General features: G+C 40.8%; 1 protein-coding gene across 3 annotated transcripts in view; it reads right to left on the minus strand.

Annotated features, from left to right (window-relative positions):
• Positions 1 to 1,844: 1,844 nt before the first annotated feature.
• The window catches only part of ankrd27 (ankyrin repeat domain 27 (VPS9 domain)), a 105,833-nt gene continuing 85,203 nt past the window's right edge, over positions 1,845 to 22,474 (minus strand). For 2 of the 3 annotated variants that reach the window (XM_070898095.1, XM_070898094.1), the window contains exons 24-29: positions 14,205 to 14,324; positions 13,047 to 13,220; positions 8,673 to 8,790; positions 8,186 to 8,273; positions 5,486 to 5,558; positions 1,845 to 4,214 (exon numbers count right to left, since the gene is read on the minus strand). In XM_070898095.1, the coding sequence (XP_070754196.1) occupies positions 3,879 to 4,214; positions 5,486 to 5,558; positions 8,186 to 8,273; positions 8,673 to 8,790; positions 13,047 to 13,220; positions 14,205 to 14,324 (909 nt within the window). In that variant the 3' untranslated portion in view covers positions 1,845 to 3,878. The remainder of the gene's footprint in view (positions 4,215 to 5,485; positions 5,559 to 8,185; positions 8,274 to 8,672; positions 8,791 to 13,046; positions 13,221 to 14,204; positions 14,325 to 22,474) is intronic. The other variant, XM_070898096.1, reaches the window with a different exon arrangement.

The raw sequence follows: 22,474 nt of genomic DNA on the forward strand, positions 1-22,474 counted from the left end.
AACTGACGCAGAGGCATCTTCCACCCTTCAAAATGACGTTCGGGACCTGGAACATCAGGACACTCGTGGACAACTCCAACAGCGACAGACCGGAACGCCACACCGCCATTGTTTCCCAGGAACTTCGACACCTCGATGTTGACATCGCCACCCTAAGCGAGACCTGGTGGGTAGGGGAAGGCCAGCTCAAAGAACAAGGTGGAGGCTACACCCTCTTCTGGGAAGGCAAACCAGAGGCAGAACACCACTTCCACGGAGTCAGTTTTGCCATCAAGAATGAGCTGGTCGACCGCCTCAGAGACTCCCCCTACAGGATTAGCAAACGTATCATGACTCTCCAACTCATCCTATCCTGGAACCAGTGCACCACAGTTATCAGTGTGTGTGCCCCAACACTCGACGCAACAGATGAGGCCAAAGAGGGATTTTACTCCAGCCTCGAACAATCCCTGTTCCGCGTCCCTACGGATGACAAACTGATCCTCCTCGGCGACTTCAACGCCAGAGTCAGTAAGGACACAGACCTCTGGAGAGGCATGATCAGCAGAGAGGGAGTAGGGAAAACCAACTCCTGCAGTACCCTGCTCCTGACAAAATGCCTAGAACATGACCTTGTCATCACCAACACCTTGTTCCGCCAGAGGGACAAGTACAAGGCCTCATGGCAGCACCCTCGCTCCAAGCACTGGCACCTGCTCGACTACATCATTGTTCGAGCCAGGGATCGCAAGGACGTGCGCATCACTCATGCCATGACAAGAGCCAATGGCTGCTGGACAGACCACCACCTAAGCCATTCAGTCATCAACCTTATTCAACCTAGAGCTGAGCTTTCAACCCCAAAACCTGTCAGTTACCAAAACTACCTTTTGTATCTCTAGAATATTGCTCCCTTACATCCCTAACTTGCCCTTTAGGTCTTATTACCTCAGAGATTCATTTCTCGTGCCTTCATCCACCCTTCACAAACTTAAGTTAACCTAGAACTTTAACTGAACCCTCCTTTACAAGATCCACCACCTCATTTTCAACCATCTCTGTATGCAGGTAACATAAAAAGGAACCCAAGTCTTTTATAAACATAAATAGTAAAAAGGTAGTCAAAGGAAGGGTGGGGTTGATTAGGGACAAAAGGGATATCTTGTTGAGGTGCTAAATGAGTACTTTGCATCTGTCTTCACTAAAGGAGAGGAGGCTGGCAATGTCATAGTAAAGCAGGAGGTCGGGGAGAAATTATACATGATAAAAATAAATTAAGGAGGTACTTAAAAGGTTGACAGCGCTCAAAATATTAAAGTCAACAGTCTGCATCCTAGATTCCCTAGGGAAGTAAGGGTGGACATAGCGAAGGCTCTGACCACAATCTTCCAATCCTCCTTGAATACGGGAGCAGTGCAAGAGGACTAGTGGATTGTAAATGTTACACCTCTGTTCAAAAAAAAAAAGAGGAATAAACCTGACAACTATAGGCCAGTCAGGTTAATGCCTGTGGTGGGGAAACTTTGAGGCAATAATCAAAGATAAAATTGTCACGTGAGAATATGGGTTAATAAAAGATTGCCAGCATGGATTTGTTAAAGGCAAATCGTGTTTGAGTTCTTTGATGAAGGTACTGTGGTTGATATGTATTGGACTTTCAAAAGGCATTTGTTAAAGTACCACATAATAAGACATTAACAAAATTGAAACCCGTGGTATTAAAGGGACAGTGTTAGCATGGTTATGAAATTGGCTGAGATAGAAAGCAAAATAGTACTGAACGGTTGTTTTTCCAGACTGGAAGGTTTTGAATTACAAAGCTGAATTAAGTACGAGGCTCACGCCAGAATTTTCTTGTTTCGCCTTTATTAAGCTCAGCCTGAAGAGAAGTTACACAAACAGAGTACAATCAAGCGTAGTCACATGCTCTTCAGATTCGGAATCTTTTCAGGTATTACACCAAGCGGCAATTCGGGTATTAAAACTATTAAATACTATTAAAAACTAAACATCACAGCCTATTTTCATGTTAATGTGAGTTCTGCCCTAGTCCCTTGTTCTCGCCTATTGACCCCTCTTGTCACATGACCTCTTTATGGTGCTTCACCTTCAGTAATTTTCCTTCGTCTTTTATCATGAGCAACTTCTTGTCTTTGTACCGCAATGAATCCAATCAACTGTTGCTAGCTAATGTTTTTAAACCTTCTTGCTAACTTCCATGTTTCAACAGAGAGAAATATACAGTGGTGGGCCCCGGGGGTCAATATTAGTACCAGTGCGCTTTGTGATAAATATTAATGACCTGAACTTGGGTATACAGGGTATAATTTCAAAGTATGGAGATGACATGAAACATGGAAATGTAGTAAGCAGTGAGAAGGATAACAGACTACAGAAGGACAAGACTGGTAAAATGGGCAGACACATGAGAGATACAATTTAATGCAATGAAGTGTGAACTGATTCATTTTGGTAGGAATAATGAGAGGCAATATAAACCAAATGGTAGAATCTCTAAGTGTTAAAAAGTGCTTAGTAAAAGGTCATGCAGACTTTTAAATATTCCCCTTGCCAAAAAAACATTCTCCATTTGTTTTGACTCAATGTCATTTGAGCTTACCCGTGTTAATTATTTGGAAATTATTTGCAGATGGCTATATGATCATAATCCTTATTATGCAGCTGGTTAAGTATTCATGACTGCTTTGAGCCATTCTTGCCAAACTATTTTTGTTTGATGGTAATTGGAAGCTTGTGAAAATATAATTGGTAGAAATCTAATGATGTGTATTTAAACATCTGAATCCTTCTGAACCCTGTTTAAGTCATATCCATTCATTCAAAGCCTCGCCACTTCTTTAAAAAAACACAGTAAAAATGTGTAGGATCATGTCTCTACTCATTACATTTTGCAGAATGGAGTCTTGTGCATTAGAGAACTTACAAACATACCCAGACAAACCATCAGCTGAGGAGAACACATGTAACATACCCCATAACCCAACGTGGAAGAAATACAAGATATACAGTTAGACTTTGCATATTTTGTGCATAGTACGTGGTGTGATACAAGGGGTTAATAGCATATTACAAATCATTTAAATTTAGTCTGGACATAGTTATATGACTAAAAGTGCCAAATATTGCATCTAAGAGACCAGAATTATTGTACAAGAGTTCCTATGAGTAGGATAAACTTGCAACATTCAATTTGTCTATCCTTAAGGCCTCATCAGGAGGAGGAGGAGGGGGAAATAAAAATTTTAAATTCAAAATTTTTTCCAAAGTTTTTTATTTTTGAATATTTAATTTTTTTATATGAACAGTAATATTCCTTAAGCACAATTCTAAATTAAATATAAGGCACACATTGTTATAGAAATTCCTCTTGAAAAATACAGACACCAACAGAAACCAGCTTTATTTGTGCTTTATAAGAAGATTGGCAAGAGTTTAAAAAATACATTTTGATAGTTTCAGGTGGTCTTAATGTTAAAATCGCATTGCCAATAATAACCAAGAGTGCTTTGTTTTGATATAAATACATATACACAAAATACAGAATGCATGTTTTATGGAATACTACATAGCAGCTCATGGACAAAGCTCCATTTTCTTATACAAGTGCAAAATAAAATATTGCTACTGCAATACATTTACCCATATGGTCTTAAGTGCTTTCCCCTTTGTGACCTCACAGTGGAAGTGTTCTTTTTACTTGAACTTAGTGATGATTTTTATCCAAAGTTTCAGTTTTAGCAGATCAGTTTAGACTGCTGAAGTAGGTACTGAGAGATGGAGTCCTCCTTTGTGCATCACTGATACAAACAGTACGTTAAGGTACCTTCTTGAAGGCTGTTTATTTTCTACACAGGTTTTTTTTTGAAGCACCTCGTTTACTAACATTTTTTGGTTCCAAGCAAATTTATATTTTTGTGGTTGCCTCTTTTTGCATAACTAGCTGTTTCCAAATCATGTAGATCTTGTGAATGATTACAAAGTTCTCCAAAGTTTCCCACAAATTCGGTGTTGCCATTTACATCATTCAATTTATCAGGTAAACATTTTGTAAAATCTGTGTCCCTCTTGCCCGGGTAATCAGTTTTGCTGTTTGCTGCAATTAGCATTCCTTTCTCAGTTTCAAGGTCAACTTCAGAATTAAACAATGATGGTCCACTGTGGTCCTCTGTTTCAGTTGGTTTCAATTTTCTTTTGTCAAAAGTCTTGATTGCCAACTGTTAGAACAGATTAAAAAATGCATCAATGAAAATGTACATACATTAGTGAAACTATTAACTTAATGGATTATAAAGATAATTTGTTTTAGCAGATATGTGTTCTTAAACCAGTTTTTGAAAAAAAAAGCCAAATCCAAGTTAACACTTAATGGTGATTATGGCAAATGGTGGGAAATGGTGTTCCACAAGGATCAGTGTTCACCATTTACATAAGCAATATGGACTCAAATTGGAAATACAATTTCAAAATTAGCAGATGATACCAAATTAGGGGTTGTAGTTAATACAGAGAAGGAATATAACAAAATATAGGAAGGCATTAATAAACTTGCAGAATTGGTGTATAATTAGCAAATGAACTTCAATATGGATAAGTGCAAGCTGGTATATTTTAGTAGGAAGAATAAGGAGGCCACATACTCCTTGGAAAATAAATGTATAAATGGGGTAGAGGACAGAAGGATCTGGGGGTACAGATACATAAATCACTAAAAAGTAGCAACGCAGGTTACCAAGGCCATAAAGGCAAACAAAGCACTGGGGTTCATTTCTAGAGGGATAGAATTAAGAAGTTATGTTAAACTTGTAGAGAACCTTGGTTGGACCAGACGGAGTACTGTGAACAGTTCTGGTCTCCATATTATAAAAAGGATATAGAGGCACTGGAGAAGGTGCAAGAAAGATTTACTAAAATGAATGATATCAGAACTGAAAGGTTATACCTATCAGGAAAAATTGAACAGGCTGGGTCTCTTTTCTCTAGAAAAGAGAAGATTGAAGAGTGACCTGATTGAAGTCTTTATTATGAAAGGGTTTGATAAGGTGGACGTAGTGAATATGCTTCCATTTGCGGGTGAGACCAGAACTAGGGGCCATAAATATAATATTTAGGAGAAACATCTTTACCCAGAAAGTGGTTAGAATGTGGAACTCTAGCACAAGGAGTGTTTGAGGCGAATAGCATAAATGCATTCTAGGAGAAACTAGATAAACACACGAGAGAGAAAGGAATAGAAGGCTATGCTGATGGGGTTAGATGTTGAGGAATGGGTGGAAGCTCGTATGGATCATAAACACCGGCATGGACCTATTGGGCTGAGTGGCCTGTTTCTGTGCTGTTAATGCTTTATATATGAATTCATTAATTCATTAATAGGATGTACACATTAATACAATGTACACATTGTAGAAGTTCATCAATTTGCTTCAAATGGCTTAATGATTGATTTTCTTATATCCAATTAGGTTAACCTAGTTCGGTTTCGTACCTGATGGATTAAGTGATCATCAAATTTAGGGATACTTTTATCTCTGGTCACAGTCTTTCTTAAATTCTTGGATCTACAGGCAAAAATGTAATCAAAATAACTTTTGAATAGTCTTAAAGAAACAGTCACATTCATAACAAGCCACAGAAATATATATTTTTAAAGTCCCTCCATCTATTTGATCTAATTGTTACAGAAATACTAATCCTACTGTCTTGCAGTTGCTTCTTGAGTCAGGGAACAATACATTTTCATTATTATTTTTTCCTCCTCTCCTATTTCCCCATATTACATTTTGGATTTTTACTCTATATAATTTTCCCAGGTTCATCATCTCAGACTCTCAGTGAGTCCTTGCGTGAAATGTACATTTACCTGCCAAATACCTAACTAATCTGTATTGAGCCCAGGGATCGAACAGAAAACCCTCTTCACTGCATTTCAAGTTACTGGCAATACAGTGAGCAGCAGGCAACCAGACCGCTTAAGGGAGTGGCTGACAGCACCAAAGCAGAATGGATATTTGTAACAACACTACTTAATTAGAACACGATAGACTGAGAAATACTTTTCAATATTTGACTGCAACAAAGTTAATTTAAATATAGGTCTCTGAATTTAATAGAGCTGCTTATCAAACATACATACAAATTGTTGTGTATGGAGAAAGAGTCAGACTGAACACTGAGCTCAAAGTAAAGTGTGACCGTAGTCTTTTAATGCAGGTCTCCAGAGTGCCTCTCCAACCTGTGAAGACTCCTTAAATACCTGTGCTCCCAAGGGATTATGGGATCCCTTGGGACTCCAGGGGATGAGCCCTCTGGTGGCTGTACAGAATAAATACAAGTCCACATATATAACACAAATAAATCCCATCAGACGTTTGAATTGAATGACTTGGCTCCTCCCTTGGACAACTGACCAGACTTTGGGGGCGATTCACTTTATCCTGACATTGGGCGGGCAGTGCCTGATGTCCTTGTCAAGAGGCCCAAGCCATTTTGAGGGCTTTTTCATTTCCATTTGATCAGTGAGCTGAGAGCACTGAACTAGTAAGAGTAGACACAAAATCCAGTAGCTCCTCCACAGAACCAAACCAGAAGTAATGGATTGGCAGAGGCACGGATGGGCCGCAGCAAGTTGCAAGATTTCAGGCTATATTTTCTGAGAGGCTTGCAGCTGGTTAGGCCGCTGAACGCATGATACCAATTGGCAGAGTGTATGCAGTACCCACTCGCCCATCGGTACCTGAAAAATTATATTAGGGTCCCACAAATGGCGTAAACCCCAATTAGCATATTAAAAATAGTTCCTTGCTGAAATGAGCAGGCTTTCTGGCCACCCATTTCCAGGAGTGGTTGAAAATGGCAGCAAGAATAAGGTGGCATTTGCTGCACCATGATTTTCGGAGCATTACCATCCCATTCCTGCTCAGTAAAGGTCTCATAATCGCCCCATTATGTCTATATTCTTGGGTTGTGAATCAAAACAATCTGGACCCATTTTCTTTGACTGAACTTATTTTTTTTTAAGCCCCATATGCGTTGCGGCAGAAAGAACCAATAGCAGGATACATTTTGTCACACGACTCTTACATGATCTAAGCTCCAAGGGCCATATAATAGAAATGTTACCGTGACTAGCCAAGCCACTATAAGCTGACAGAATGTGGGCTTGTAACAAAGAAAGATTAAATATCCAGCTTCTCCACTAAGGTAGAAATTTCAGTTGCAACCTCGATACTCTTGTCGAAGAACAAAATTTATCCCAACTGTGCGAGAAGCAGATTTCACTGCTTAGTCACACTGCTGTGAAGTTGGAGAAGGCTGTGCTTCTCACATATATGCATAGCTCACCAGCTTCCAACTGCTGGTACGATCTTTCAATGATTGCAAAGAATAAAAACACATTAAAATGTGAACAATGATGCTGTGGATCAGAATTTGTTTTAATTTCAAAATTATTAATTTTTAGTGAGCCTTTGCGCTGACAGTTTTTATATTGCTGCCAATGTACAATCTTACCATTGTGAGAATGCATCTTTCAGGCAGTCTTGCTAATGGAGTATGATTGTGCATTTCATGTTTTATACTGCTGAAATGGACACTAAATTAATGCCAATACTGTGATATAAAAGCAGCACTGATGTTCTTATAAGAATTAAATCCAATTTGTGTGCTAATTGACTGGTTCAGAAGTTGAACTTCCTATTTTTCAGGAATAAAAATAGTTAGGCACAATGCTGAATTTAGTGTTAAGTTACTTGTTAAAGATTTCTAAATGTAATGTAATTTTTTTTAAATTACAATCTCAACTTCCTTATAATTATAATTTAGAATTTGTAAGTTATAACGAGTTAAAAATGGGTCATTTGATGTAGTGACGTGTGAACCAGCCAATCAGGAATAACCGACAAAAATCAGGGACTATTGGGTTGTACTACATTGCAGTTCAAAGGGGAGCAGCTTCCCCTTCACCCCCCACTGTTTGAATTGTCCCATCCTAGACAACTTGGCACATTTGAAAGATATACTTTAGTTTAAGCTTTACGGTTTAAGAAAAATCCAGAAAGCGATCTCTGCAATAGATTATTAGAGATCAAAGTAGCTTAACTGAATCAAACCTGGCACTGATAGCAGCCTGCAGCATTTGTTTTACCCATTGTGAAACTAAATTCTTCCACGTTAGAGTTTTACTTACCTGTTAAATTTTTGAATAGACTGCACAAGCTGGATCCTTTTACTATTAGGTTCATCAATCGCTTCTAGCTTCTTAACAAACGTATCAGCTGAAAAGAAAAATAAATGGTTTTGGTAAACTATATCTAAAGCAAACAAGCAAACATAATTTTTCTTTTCAATTTTCTCCCCTTTCCTGAAGACATTGGCTCCTTTACCAGAGTACAGTCCCACAAGTGACAGTCATCCTCTGGCTATTCAACCTCAAGAGGTATCACAGCCAAGCTCAATTCTGTCCTCACCCAATGTTCACACACAAGAACTTACAGCTGTGGGAACCGTGGTCAATTTTTCCTGTCCGTAACCCAGGAACACTGCTGTCAAACATAGCATCTTTACTACAACTTCAGTAAGATCAGCTAAACCAGCAAAGAATTTAAGGAAACCCTACAAATTAAGTTGTAGTCCAGAACAATTTACTTGATGATTTACTTTGATGAACTTCTTACATTTCTTTTTGACATCTGCAAGCATTGGCTTCCGAAGATCAGCATTTATTCTGAATACACCATCCACTTCAGTTACTTGAGCAGATACGATTTCCAGGATCTTCAGAATCTCTACATCCTGAACAAGTAAAATAGAAAAGAAAATGATATGCAATTTCTTCTGCTTATTGTATTATTCTTGAGTAGTCAAATCAGTCTCCATTTAATCTGGGTTTAGCCATCATTTTAATGCAACAAATTTGGCTCCTGTAACAACACTCTTTATACTCACACAGGCACAAGGAACAGCTTGACAGCACTATAGTATTGATACGGGCTAAGTAGGAACACAAGAACATATGGAATAAGGAGTAAGCCATTCAGCCCCTCGAGCCTGCTCTGCTGTTCAATTAGATCATGACCAATTTGTATCTCAACTCCATTTGCCTGCCTTTTATCCATATCTTTTGATACCCTTACTTAACAATCTATCGATCTCAGTCTTGAAATTTTCAATTGACCCAGCCTTTTGGGGGAAGAGTTTTCCATTAACCTGTGTGTGAAGAAGCGCTTCCTGATTTCACTCTTAATGGCCTAACTCCAATTTTAAGTTTGTGCCCACTTGTTCTGGATTCCACCACCAGAGGAAATAGTTTATCTCTATTACCCAATCGAATTTCTTTATAATTTTGAAGACCTCAATTAGATCACCCCTCAACCTTCTAAACTCAAGGGAATACGAGCCAAGATTAAGCAACCTGTCTTCATAATTTAGCCCTCAACAACTTGCATTTATATAGCGCCTTTATTGTAATAAAACATCCCAGGGCACTTCACAGGAGCATTATCAAACAAAATTTAATACCAAGCCACATAAGGAGATATTAGGACAGGTGAACAAAAGCTTGGTCAAAGAGGTAAGTTTTAAGGAGCGTGTTATCTGGTGAATCTGCACTGTACCACCTCCAAAGCCAATAGACATCATTCCTGAGGTTAGGTGCCCAAAGCTGAATGCAATACTCCAGATGGGGTCTGACCAAGGCTCTATAAAATTGAAGCATCATGTCCTTACTTTTGTATTCCAACCTCCTTGAGATAAAGGCCATTAACCCTTCTGATTACTTTTTGTACCTGTGTATCACCAGGGCAACACCAATTGTCACATCCCACCAATCAGAGAACATTCCCTTTACCCCCACTCTTACATCCCAACCAATGTCACATGGTATACGGAAAATGCTAATGTCATTCCTAGTAGAAAAATGGGTAGATAAATATTTAGTTTGTCTTTCTTGGATGTGAAATGGATGACCTCACACTTCCCCACATTGAACTCCATCTGCCATAAATGGAAATATTTAAATACTGAACAGCACACAATTGACATTCTATTAATGGAGTATTGTAAAGTATAGAATGACAGTTCTGCTGCATATTCAAATCTTAGAACCTTGCAGGTTACAGCACTTCAAGTGCACATCCAAGTACTTTTTAAATGTGTTGAGGGTTTCTGCCTCTACCACCCTTTCATACAATGAGTTCCAGATCCCCACAACCCTCTGTATGAAGAAATTTACCCTCAAATCCCCTCTAAACCTTCTACCAATTACTTTAAATTTATGCCACCAGGCACTAATCAAAGGGTGCAACGTTCTGGGACAGTGCCCCCAAACCTCCAGGTCAATTTCCCTCCCCCGGGCAAAAATGCCATTGCTGCCCATTAGCACCCCCAGGAGACACTAATGTAGCTATAAAAAGGGGCAATTTTGGCCTCTTGAGGTCTAAAATAAGGGTATTAAACAAAAAAATTTAAATTGTATGTTTTGCAATAATAATTTATCAACTGTTTAATGTGTTTTTGAACCCCTTCATTCCATTTTTTATTTGAAAGCGTCAGCACCTCCCAAAAGCCTGGTACAGGTATTTGCACTGGATACTTGCGCCCAGACCAGTGATGCTGAGCTGAATTTAGAGTGTTGTCTGAGCATTTGAAAATGTGAGGTTATCCACTTTGGCAGAAAAAAATAGAAAAGCAAATTATAATTTAAATGAAGAAAAATTGCAAAGACCTGGGGGTCCTTGTGCATGAAACACAAAAAGTTAGTATTCAGGTACAGCAAGTAATCAGGAAGGCAAATGGAATGTTGGCCTTATGAGGATTAGAGTATAAAAGCAGAGAAGTCCTGCTACAACTGTACATTATCGTAATAAAACAATGTAATGTTTTATTACGATAAAGGCGCTATATAAATGCAAGTTGTTGTTGAGGGCTAAATTAAACAGGTTGCTTAATCTTGGCTCATGTTCCCTTGAGTTTAGAAGGTTGCGGGGTGATTTAATCGACATCTATAAAATTATTAAAAAATTTGATTGGGTAGATAGAGAGAAACTATTTCCTCTGGTGGTGGAATCCAGAACAAGGGGCACAAACTTAAAATTGGAGTTAGGCCAAATCCGATAGAATTTAATTAATGAACCTTTGCAAAAACAGGTTGCCAGTTGCCTAGACACAGAACCTACTTTATGCAAACCAGAAAAGATTTACAATTAAAACAAAATATTTATAGGAACCTAAAAGCTACAAATTCTAGGTTAGCAGTGCACTGGCACTAGATAATTCAATACTAGCCTACATCACAATGATATGCAACATTCCTGGTACGTCCTCAGAAATCTTTTTTTAAGCTTTCAAACACTATAAAATGAAAGGAAAAGGAATTAGTCAATTTACCAACTGCTGGCAGCATAGTATAATACCATAGTATAATAATTTTTCTGTGTAACAGAAAAAATTCCCTGCAGTGCAATATTCATATTTAATGACCCAATAACTGAAGTACAAGATCCAAATTAAATTTGGTAAAACCAGATGTGCATTAAAAATCGCAGATAACTAAAAGATTAGTATTCAAGTATTTTGCAACAATTTTCAAGCTAGACTTACCCTCATAAATGGAGTAAATAGTGAATCGCAGCAAGTCTCATTTGTGGAAATAATGAGAAACTGCAGTGACCATTTAATAAACAACAAGGAACACTTGTCAATTCTCATGAAATTATTCCATTTATATTGTGGAATAGCTTATATAATTGCTATAGTAAATAGATATTCTAGTCAAGGTTATCTGTCTGGTGGAAATGTTATTTTTTACTTTAATGAACGCTGAATCCCCGAACAGTGCCACTTACCCAAAATTCTAATTTGTTCATAGAATTGAACTTCAAACCAGCTGTAGTGAAAAGCCAATAAACTATAACTGCACAATTTCTCATATGCAAGCACTTACACCAGTAAACTTCTTTGCAATTGGCAGCCTTTCAATCTGAAATTAATGCCAAATGACAAGTCCAGGGAGAGACGAGTTTAAAAAAAAAAAATCTTATTTTTCCAAAAACTCTTATTTTCACTCAGTTTGCTTCGAAAAAAAAATCCAGAATTGGACTGTAATTCAACACGTGGTGTACTTGATGTAAAGATTATTATTGCATTGCAAGAACAGAAAGTGAAAAATATCATGGCCAATGAAATCAATGTACAGGCGTAAAAATTGCTAGAATTCAATAGAAGAAATACTTCTCAAACTTTTATTCCCAACAAGTAATCCAAAATATTTCCCAGTCAGTAACTGGTTTTCATCTGATTCCTTCCCATTAGTAACTGAGTTTGGTCTGATTTTTTCATTTCATTTGCATCTTCCAGTTACGAATGATAATTCATATAGTTAAATAACTAAACCTACGGCAATTTGGGAAGCAGAGTTGTTTGGAACATAGGAGTTTCTCTGCAGTACAGGCTGAAGAGCTGGAAGATGCAGAACTGAGGTACGACTGCAGCAATTACAACACAACAGGGTTATGCCAGCAGTTTCCATTATTAACGTGAACAATGGAATTTATAATGAGAACAGTTAACCCAAAAGTGTAATAAAAATGTGACAACAGGTAGTAAGGTCATGCAGATGGCAGATTTTTTATTATAACTGAATGGGAAGAGAAAATAAGGTTCAGAATTTAACGAGTCCTTTTCTCCATTTTATGAAGTTCACTATACATATTTCTTTTTAAACATGGACTAACTACTACTTTCTGAAAATGTAAAGGGTATCTTTTGTTTGGCTGTACTTGAAGCATGTGAAAGGAATACATAGCCAATGGCCTCTGAATAGCTTTGCTATTGTTCATAATGCTTTTCCCATAAGCAGATTCAATAGTAACTTTCAAAAAGGGAATTGGATATATACTTGAAAAAGCATTTGCAGGGCTATGGGGAAAGAACAGGGAGTGGGACTAATTGGACAGCTCTTTCAAAGAGACAGCACAGGCACAATGGTCTGAATGGCCTCCTTCTATACTGTATGATTCATAAGGAGCTAAATGTCAGTTTTAAGCTTTTACCTTTCCACAGACTTCCTCAGCACAGTCCACTGGTGTACAATGTTGTTTATTTCGCAAATTGATTGATGCTCCGTTGCACAAAAGTAGATTCACCAGAGTTGCACGCTTTCCCTTTACAGCCTCGTGCAGAGCAGTATTTCCTTGGTTGTTGGCAACATTAATGGAGGCACTATGCTGAGAATTTCCAAAGTAAGCAGACATTAAAAACAATCGGCAAGTCTAAGGCCAGTACATACACAGACAACAAGGCAAAAAAGCAGCCAATGTCTCTAGCTATTATTTTTGCAGATTGGTGGTGCAGTGACATTACAGCTAGCAAGGACCTTTATGGCTGGACCACAAATAACTAATTATGTAAAAAATATAAAAGAGCCATGTGTCAAAATGGAACTATTTCTCTGACCTTTACACAGCAACAAGTGAAAATTGGATGGGAAGAAGTGATGAAAAATTTATGAGAACATGTTGATATGCCTTCCAGATTGAAGAGGTGGGAAGTTGGGCCGGAGGGGGGGGGGGAGGGGGTGGGAAGAGGACAAAAAGAGTACATGCACTCATAAGAAGTCAAGATAGTTTTAAAGAACAAGCTTGCATTTATATAACATCTTTCATGTCCTCAGGACGTCCAAAAAAACTTCAGAGTCAATAAACTACTTTAAGTGTAGTCAATGTAGGGAAACACAGTAGGCAATCTCTGTGCAATGCAAGGTTCCATAAACAGCAATAAAATAAATTAGCAGATAATGTTTTAACAGTGCTGCTTGAACGATAATTGTCAGCCAGGAAACCAGAAGGACTCCCCTGCTCTTCTTCAAATGCCATGGATTACATCTAACTGAAGGAAGAGTCCGAGGCCTCGGTTTAACGTCAGACCCGAAAGACATGCCTCAGACAGACAGTGCAGCACTCCCCTAGTACTGCACTGAAGTGTCGGTCTAGATTGTGGGCTCAAGTCTCTGGAGTGAGGCTTGAACCTACAACCTTCTGACCTGGGGGTGAACGCTGCCAACTGAGTCAAGCTGTACAAATAAACTGATATTTTTCAACCACAGATTATAAAAGATATTTCACTTTTTAAAAAAAAATCTAATTTCAACAAAATTAGAAAACACATCTCAACACTGAAAAAGAACATTTCAGGCAAAATGGGGTTCCTACCTCTAGCAACAACTCAGCGATTTCCAGATGTCCACAAAGGCATGCATGCAGCAATGGTGTATTACCGTACACATCTTTCTTATTCAATTTTGCATTATAATTCAGCAAGTATTTTACTACCTATTCCAGAAAAACAAAATCACAATATATAGCATCATTCTTAATTATGTAAATGTAATTCTGTATTTTAAGACAAAGAACAGTCAAAGGAAGTATATCGTAAAAGGCAAGACTCTTAACAAAATGGAGGAACAGAGATATCGAAGGGTGAAAAGACATGGGAATAGAATTTCCCCTGGGATCGCTGCCGCTGGATTCTTAGCAATATTCCGGCGGTTGCGTCTATTGAACCACCGCGATTTTCGGTGATTGAGTCTCGGCAGTGGCAATGCGTTGCGGTAGCAGGCCGGAGCGGGTGGTGGCTAAGGGCCTAAAAGTCGGCGATCTTGCTTGCCTTACCAAAGACAAGCAGCACCCCTGGAAAACACGCATTTTTTTCCTTCTCTGCGCCTGCGCGGGCGCAGAGAATACAGAGTGCTGGACATTTGGAAAGTGCAGAGGTGGATCAATCAGAGAGGGAGGAGCTGCTGAGTAAGATCTGTGTATAGAGGGGAGTGCATGGTAGTAACTCATCTTTATTAGGGGCAGATTTTAAAAATGGAATAAACTTTAGTCAGCCGAACCCCTGCAAATTGGGGGGAAATATTTTGAAGCAATACAATTTTACTGATGAGATACTAATGTTCTCTGAGTGAATGGCAACAGTTGGGAACCCTGAAAAAGCAAAGGAGGGTTTCTGTAAGATTTCAGGGTAATAATACTGGTTTGAAAGCACTGCAAAATAAAACAAGAGACAGGAAACAATTTAAAGAAGCCAGAAATTTAAACCTCAGTTGCAGTATTTTCTGAGGTTGAGAGATTGCTGGGCTGACTGATTATCATTTGTTTGTGATCAAATGCTCCTGTGTCTTCTTGTCCTCCTTCAATATCATTATACGCAGTCCCTCGAAGCGAGAATGACTTGCTTCTACACACACACACAATAATTTAATGCATCCTCTAACCGTAAGCAGGCACCACTTGAGGTCTTGAATATTCAGTGCGGAATGTTGCTCAATGGCTGGCCAGAGATTTTAATAATCACACACACACACAAAGATGTTCACAGAACACAAAGAAAGGCAGCGAGAGATCAGAAATAAAAATGATAAGCTTGCAGAAATGCACGGCAGCTGGGTTGGAGCACTGTCACAGTTCTGGTTTCTGGTCACCTGGTGTGGCTTGGTGTGAAATGTTGTTTGATTTACCCTGCAAGAAGCTTCCTTCAATATACATTGGGAGTGAAAAATAAACGAAATATGCAGCCGTTTGCCCAGAGAAAAACAAAACAAAATGGAGGCATAACTTTGGGCCCAAGTAAGGTAAGTACCTAAAAAAAAAATGGGTAGTTTCAATCCGGAGCAGTAATGGGCGGAAAAACAAAATTTTTGTGGAAATTTGCTCTTATGTGGAATTTTGATCAACTTTTGGGCGGGAAACGTGGGCGGGCGATGTGCAGCAACGCTGGCAGTAATGGTAGGCCCAAATTACCGCCGGCGCTAATCAGATGAAACAGGCGGTACTTTACATTTTTCTCCAAAACGGGCAGTAATTGGGCGATGTGAGAGGAAATTCTAGCCCCATGGATATTTAGATGGTGGGGGTCCAGGTAGAAAAGGCCATAAAATACAAATGGGATTCTGAGATACTTAGACCACTGAGTATAAAAGGTGATAAATTTTTACAAAACATTGGTTAGACTACAATTTGAGTAGTACATGCAGTTCTGGGCATCCTGTTTTAGGAGGGATATTAGAATCATGGTATGATTATAGTTCTGAAGCAGGTTCCAAAAGTTGGGGTTATTTTCACTGGAACAGAGAAGATTAAGATGGAATGGAATAGAAGTTTTGAAAATGAATGCGTTTGAGAGGGTAAATAGCAAAAAATTGTTTCCATTGGTTTACAAATTGGTAATGGTGTCATAAACTATGGGCTAGACCTTCATTTTCAGCGGTTTTCTCAGCGGTGCAGCTGTTTTGGGGGAGTGAAACCACCCGGCGAAGTTTCCCCCTTACTTTTTGAATGATACTGCCTAAATCTTGAAACGCCCACCAGGAGCAAACCGCCAATGTACACCACCAAGAAAATCGCCATGGCGTAAGTTTGGCCTCAACGGAAGCCCGTCCAGATCACTGAGAGAACCGCCCTGTGGAAGCTGCTTAAACGGGGTGGTAGGTGAGTACTCTGCAAAGAAAGGTAAGTTAGTTAAAGGTTCTTTAATTTAGTTTTTTTCAATTGTAAAACGGCAATTAGCTTCAGAACTGTCTTGGGAATGTTTAACTTTTTAATTTTTCTTCAGTGAAAACTTTTTTTTTTAAGTTTTCCCCCCTCCCTAGGCCCAACTGCAGCCTTGGAGTAAATTTTTTAAAAACATTTTAAGTGTCATGTATTCAACCAGTATTGTAACCCATGTATAATCTGACCTAAGTTGTACACTGAGAACACTGACCACTAGTTGGTGAACTTGTGGGACACACTCCGAACCTAGACCTTCAGATATAAAAGGGGAAGCTCCACCCACTTCCATTACTTGAGTGATATGGAATAAAGGACAGGTCACAGACTGACCTTCTCTCAAGCATGGGCCTCGTGTGCATTTATACTGTATAGTAAGGACGTATCAATGGCGACGTGAAACTGGGATTTAAACCACGCAAGCATGGCCATGAGCAGAACAGACGAGAGGTACTGTGTTAAGGAATGGTTGGGACAGAGATTCAACATTGTTAAAGCAGCACACAGTTCTCCAGGCAGACAAGGGCAATCGGGCATGCCCCAACATGTAGTCAAACCCAGGGGGGGAGTTTGACAGAGACAATGGCAAGCTGAATGGCGATTCACGCCATTGCAAGGGACAATGTGGCCATCAATACCTGTTAATGGCACACTCAAGGGCAATAACAGGGGCAGTCAGGGACGATTGACTGACAAGGGACCTTTTGTTTCAAACAGCAGCTCATGCTGGAGGTGTGGGGGCACACACTCAGCCGGAGTTTGCAGAGATGAGCAAAATACCTGCAGAAATGAACGCTGGGGGAAATCGCTGGAAGCTGAAGTTCAGCAAGTTCATGTGGAGCACGTATACAGTTCATACACCAGGACGCCACCGATAATGATGAAAGTGCTCCTCAATGGCATCTCAGTATCAATGGAGCTAGACACGGGGGCCAGCCAGTCCCTGATGGGTATCAAACAGTTCGAAAAGTTGTGGGCGTCCAAGGCCAGGAGGGCAAAATTATCGCCGATTGACGCACAGCTACGGACATACACAAAGGAGATCATTCCGGTGCTAGGCAGCGCCACGGTAGTTTGACCCACAAAGATTCAGAGAACAGGTTGTCACTCTGGGTTGTCCTGGGGGACGGTCCCGCACTACTGGGGAGGAGTTGACTTGCTGTCATGAACTGGAAATGGGGCGATGTCAATGCAATTTCCTCTGTGGAGCGAATATCATGCTCACAGATCCTGGACAAATTTGACTCATTATTTCAACCTGGCATTGGCACTTTCATGGGGGCCAAGGTAGTGATTCACATAAACCCGGACGCCAGGCCAGTACACCACAAGGCCAGAGCGGTGCCGTACGTGATGCGGGAAAAGATAGAAGGCGAATTGGACCGCCTGCTGAGGGAAGGCATCATCTCGCCAGTCGAATTCAGTGACTGGCCAAGCCCGATTGTGCCGGTGCTCAAAGCGGATGGGTCGGTCAGGATATGTGACGATTACAAGGCCACCATCAATCGGGTGTCACTCCAAGACCAGTACCCGCTACCGAGAGCAGAGGACTTCTTTGCGACGCTATCCGGTGACAAACTTTTTTCAAAATTGGACCTGACCTCAGCTTACATGACCCAGGAGCTGGCGAGTGAGTCGAAGAAGCTGCCCACCATCACGACACACAAGGGGTTGTTTGAGTACAACACATGTCCGTTCGGGATTTGCTCGGCCGCCGCGATCTTCCAATGAAATATGGAAAGCCTCCTCAAGTCGATTCCCGGGACGGTGGTTTTTCAGGACGACATCCTCATCACGGGTTACGATACTGAAGAACACCTCCAGAACCTGGAGGAGGTGCTACGCAGACTGGACCGGGTAGGGCTGCGACTGAAAAAGGCGAAGTGCGTCTTCCTAGCTCCAGAGGTAGAATTCCTGGGGTTGAGGGTAGCAGCAGACGGGATCAGCCCTACCATGTCCATGACGGAAGCGATCCAGAGAGCACCCAGACCCCGTAACACGACGGAGCTGCGTTCATTCCTGGGGCTCCTGAACTATTTTGGTAACTTTCTTCCCAAATTGAGCACGCTGTTAGAGCAGCTACACGTGCTCCTACGCAAAGGTCGCGATTGGGTCTGGGGGGACAGCCAGGAAAGGGCTTTTAATAGAGCACGCAATTTGTTATGTTCCAACAATCTGTTAACGCTATATGACCCATGTAAGAAACTTGTGTTAACGTGCGATGCGTCGTCCTATGGTGTCGGGTGTGTGTTGCAGCATGTTGGACCAAGATGAGGAGAAACTTCTTCACCCAGAGAGTGGTGAACCTGTGGAATTCTCTACCACAGAAAGTTGTTGAGGCCAATTCACTAAATATATTCAAAAAGGAGTTAGATGTAGTCCTTACTACTAGAGGGATCAAGGGGTATGGCGAGAAAGCAGGAATGGGGTACTGAAGTTGCATGTTCAGCCATGAACTCATTGAAGGGCCAAATGGCCTACTCCTGCACCTATTTTCTATGTTTTCTATGTTTCTATGTCAATGCCAAGGATCAGTTACAGCCGGTAGCTTATGCCTCCAGAAGTCTGTCCCAGGCAGAAAGGGGCTACGGGATGGTAGAAAAAGGAGGCGCTCGCATGTGTATATGCGGTAAAGAAAATGCACCAGTACCTGTTTGGCAGGAAATTTGAGCTGGAGATAGATCACAAACCCCTAACGTCCCTTTTGGCCGACAACATGGCCATAAATGCAAACGCATCGGCCCGCATACAGAGGTGGGCACTCATGTTAGCCGCCTATGACTACACAATTCGGCATAGACCGGGCACCGAAAACTGCGCCGATGCACTCAGCAGGCTCCCACTAGCCACCACTGAGGGGGCTACCGAGCATGCTGCTGAGATGGTCATGGCTGTTGAAGCTTTCGGAAGCGAAGGCTCACCCGTGACAACCCGTCAGATTAAAGTCTGGACAAATAGAGACCTGCTATTGTCTCTAGTCAAGAAATGTGTCCTGAATGGGGACTGGGCAGCCACGTACAGGGCATTCCCTGAGAAATTTACAGGCACAAGGATGAACTCTCGATTCAGGCCGATTGCCTACTGTGGGGAAACCGCGTAGTCATGCCCCAGTTGGGCAGAGAGATGTTCATCAGAGAACTCGACAATGAGCACCCACGATGATGAAGGCAATTGCCAGGTCACACGTTTGGTGGCCAGGGATAGACGCAGATCTGGAACTTTGTGTTCGCAGGTGCAACATGTGTGCCCAGTTGGGCAATGCGCCCAGGGAAGCCCCCCTTAGCCCCTGGCCATGGCCCGCCAAGCCTTGGTCATGCATCCATGTGGATTACGCAGGTCCTTTCATGGGGAAAATGTTTTTGGTTTTAGTAGACGCCTACTCCAAATAGATCGAGTGTGACATTTTAAATTCGAGCACATCCTCTGCCACGGTAGAAAGTCTATGGGCAATGTTCGCCGCCCACGGTCTACCGAACATCTTGGTCAGCGACATTGGCCCGTGCTTCACAAGCACTGAATTCCAGGACTTCATAGCAGGCAATGGAATTAACCATGTTAGAACGGCACCGTTCAAGCCGGCCTCAAACGGCCAGGCAGAACGAGCAGTGCAGATAATCAAACAGGGGATGCTCAGAATCCAAGGGGGTTCCATACAATGCTGCTTATCACGCCTCCTGTTGGCCTACAGATCCCGACCACACTCGCTCACAGGGGTTCAACCCGCAGAGTTGCTAATGAAAAGGACGCTCAAAACCCGGTTATCCCTTATACACCCCACCATGAAAGAAATTGTCAAGAGCAGGCGCCAGTCACAATATGACTACCATGACAGGAATGAGAGGGCGCGATGTATTGATGTAAATGACCCTGTTTTTGTCCTCAACTACGCTGCAGGGCCCAAATGGCTCGCAGGCACTGTGGTTGCCAAAGAGAGAAATAGGATTCTGGTAGTTAAACTTACCAATGGACAAATCTGCCGCAAACATGTGGATCAAACAAAAAGGAGGTTCAGCAACCCCATAGAAGAAGCAGAGGAAGAACACGATATAGAGTTCACTCCTCCACAGGTGACCGAACACAGAAACCAAAGGGAGGAGAGCCCAGTCACTGTGGGCAGTCCGGACAGGCCTGAGGCACTGCACACAGCAGACACTCAGGCCAGCACCCAACAACCCGAGCCCCAACTCAGGCGCTCTACAAGGGAGCGTAAACCACCAGAGAGACTCAACCTGTGATCCCAATAAGACTTTGGGGGGGGGGGGGGGGGGGGGAGGGGGGGGAGATGATGTCATGTATTCAACCAGCATTGTAACCCATGTATAATCTGACCTAAGTTGTACACTGAGAACACTGACCACTAGGTGGTGAACTTGTGGGAGACACTCCTAACCTAGACCTTCAAATATAAAAGGGGAAGCTCCACCCACTTCCATCACTTGAGTGCTATGGAATAAAGGACTGACCTTCTCTCAAGCATGGGCCTCGTGTGCATTTACACTGTATAGTAAGGACGTATCATTAAGAACCGCCTGTTTCACTTAGTTTTGCCTTTAACCACCGATAATACTGGTGCAAGATCCATTTTCTTGCCAGGCGATTATTTTTAACTTAATTATGGAAATTATCGCCAGCATTAGTTGTAAAGCATTAGCGGTATTTCAGGGCAGGCAATAAGGCATTGAATGGCTCTCGGGAAAGTCTAGCCCTAAAAGTATTAGAAAGGAGACACGAGAAGAATTCTTTTCGCACAAAGGCATATTGGAATTTTGAATGGTTTACCTCAAGTGGCTACTGAGGCAAAGACTATTGTTTAAAAATAAATTTGATAGGTATTTAAAAAAAGGGCCATAGAAATAGGATTAGAGTGGACAGCTAGTGAAGAGCTAGCACTGGCACAATTGTACTGGGCCAAATGGCCTCCTGCTGTTCTGTAAATTCTTCAATTCTGTGTCCTTCAGTCAACATAACTAGAGATGTGGCACAAGAATGGCAATCGTTTGAATATGGAAAGTTTTCTTTCATTTTCAAGATGCACATAGCTCCAATCACTGAAAACTAATACCGACGACTACGCATCAAACAGTGAATATAACTAAACACATACAAAAAAAATGTGCTATAGCATGGACTTCAGTCTTAGCATTTTATGATGCTTATTGACCAGAATGTTAACAATCTCCCATTGAAGCTTGGACTGTAACTGAAGAGGGGAAAAGGTGTAATGTTTATACATTGTTCAAAATTAATAGTTGTAAATTATATGTAACTAAAAAAAATGGTTTGTTCTTTTCAAATGCAATAATAGTTCTTATAAAGTGTCTCGGTTAACATACTGAATACTTATAAAATCCTACATTGTTTTCCATTAATTAAATCATGTTCAAAAGGGGTCCTTGGGCTAGTAGGTAGATAGGAATATATCAGGATTACATTTTTTTTTAAAAAGACTAAGAACATTACATCTTATGCTAGATTTCTGGTGAACTAAATTTAGACTATTAATTATTTGGCTATTAATAATCAAAAATGGAGTCCGAGAAACACTGATTTACTCCATGTATTTGTACACCAGATTTTTAATCAATAAATCTTATTATGCAGGTTTGTCCAGTTAAGTAATGTAATACATTATGAACTCAGTAGTTCACTTCTCTTTGTAAAATAAAATCAAACTAGTTTGCAGTCAATCAAAAAAGAAAGAACTTGTATAGTGCCTTTCATGACCTCAGGAAAAGCACTTTACAGCCAATCAAGTATTTTTGAAGTGTAGTCACTGTTGTATTGTCGGAATCACGGGAACCAATTTGCACATTGCAAGGTTGCACAAACAGTGATAAAATAAACAACCAGATCATCTGTTTTTAGGTGTAGGTTGAGGGATAAATGTTGGCCAGGACAGTGGGAGAATTCCCCAACTCTTCTTCGAATAGTAC

This window comes from Pristiophorus japonicus, chromosome 13, assembly GCF_044704955.1.
Source record: "Pristiophorus japonicus isolate sPriJap1 chromosome 13, sPriJap1.hap1, whole genome shotgun sequence".
In the NCBI taxonomy this organism is placed as follows: Eukaryota; Metazoa; Chordata; class Chondrichthyes; family Pristiophoridae; genus Pristiophorus; species Pristiophorus japonicus.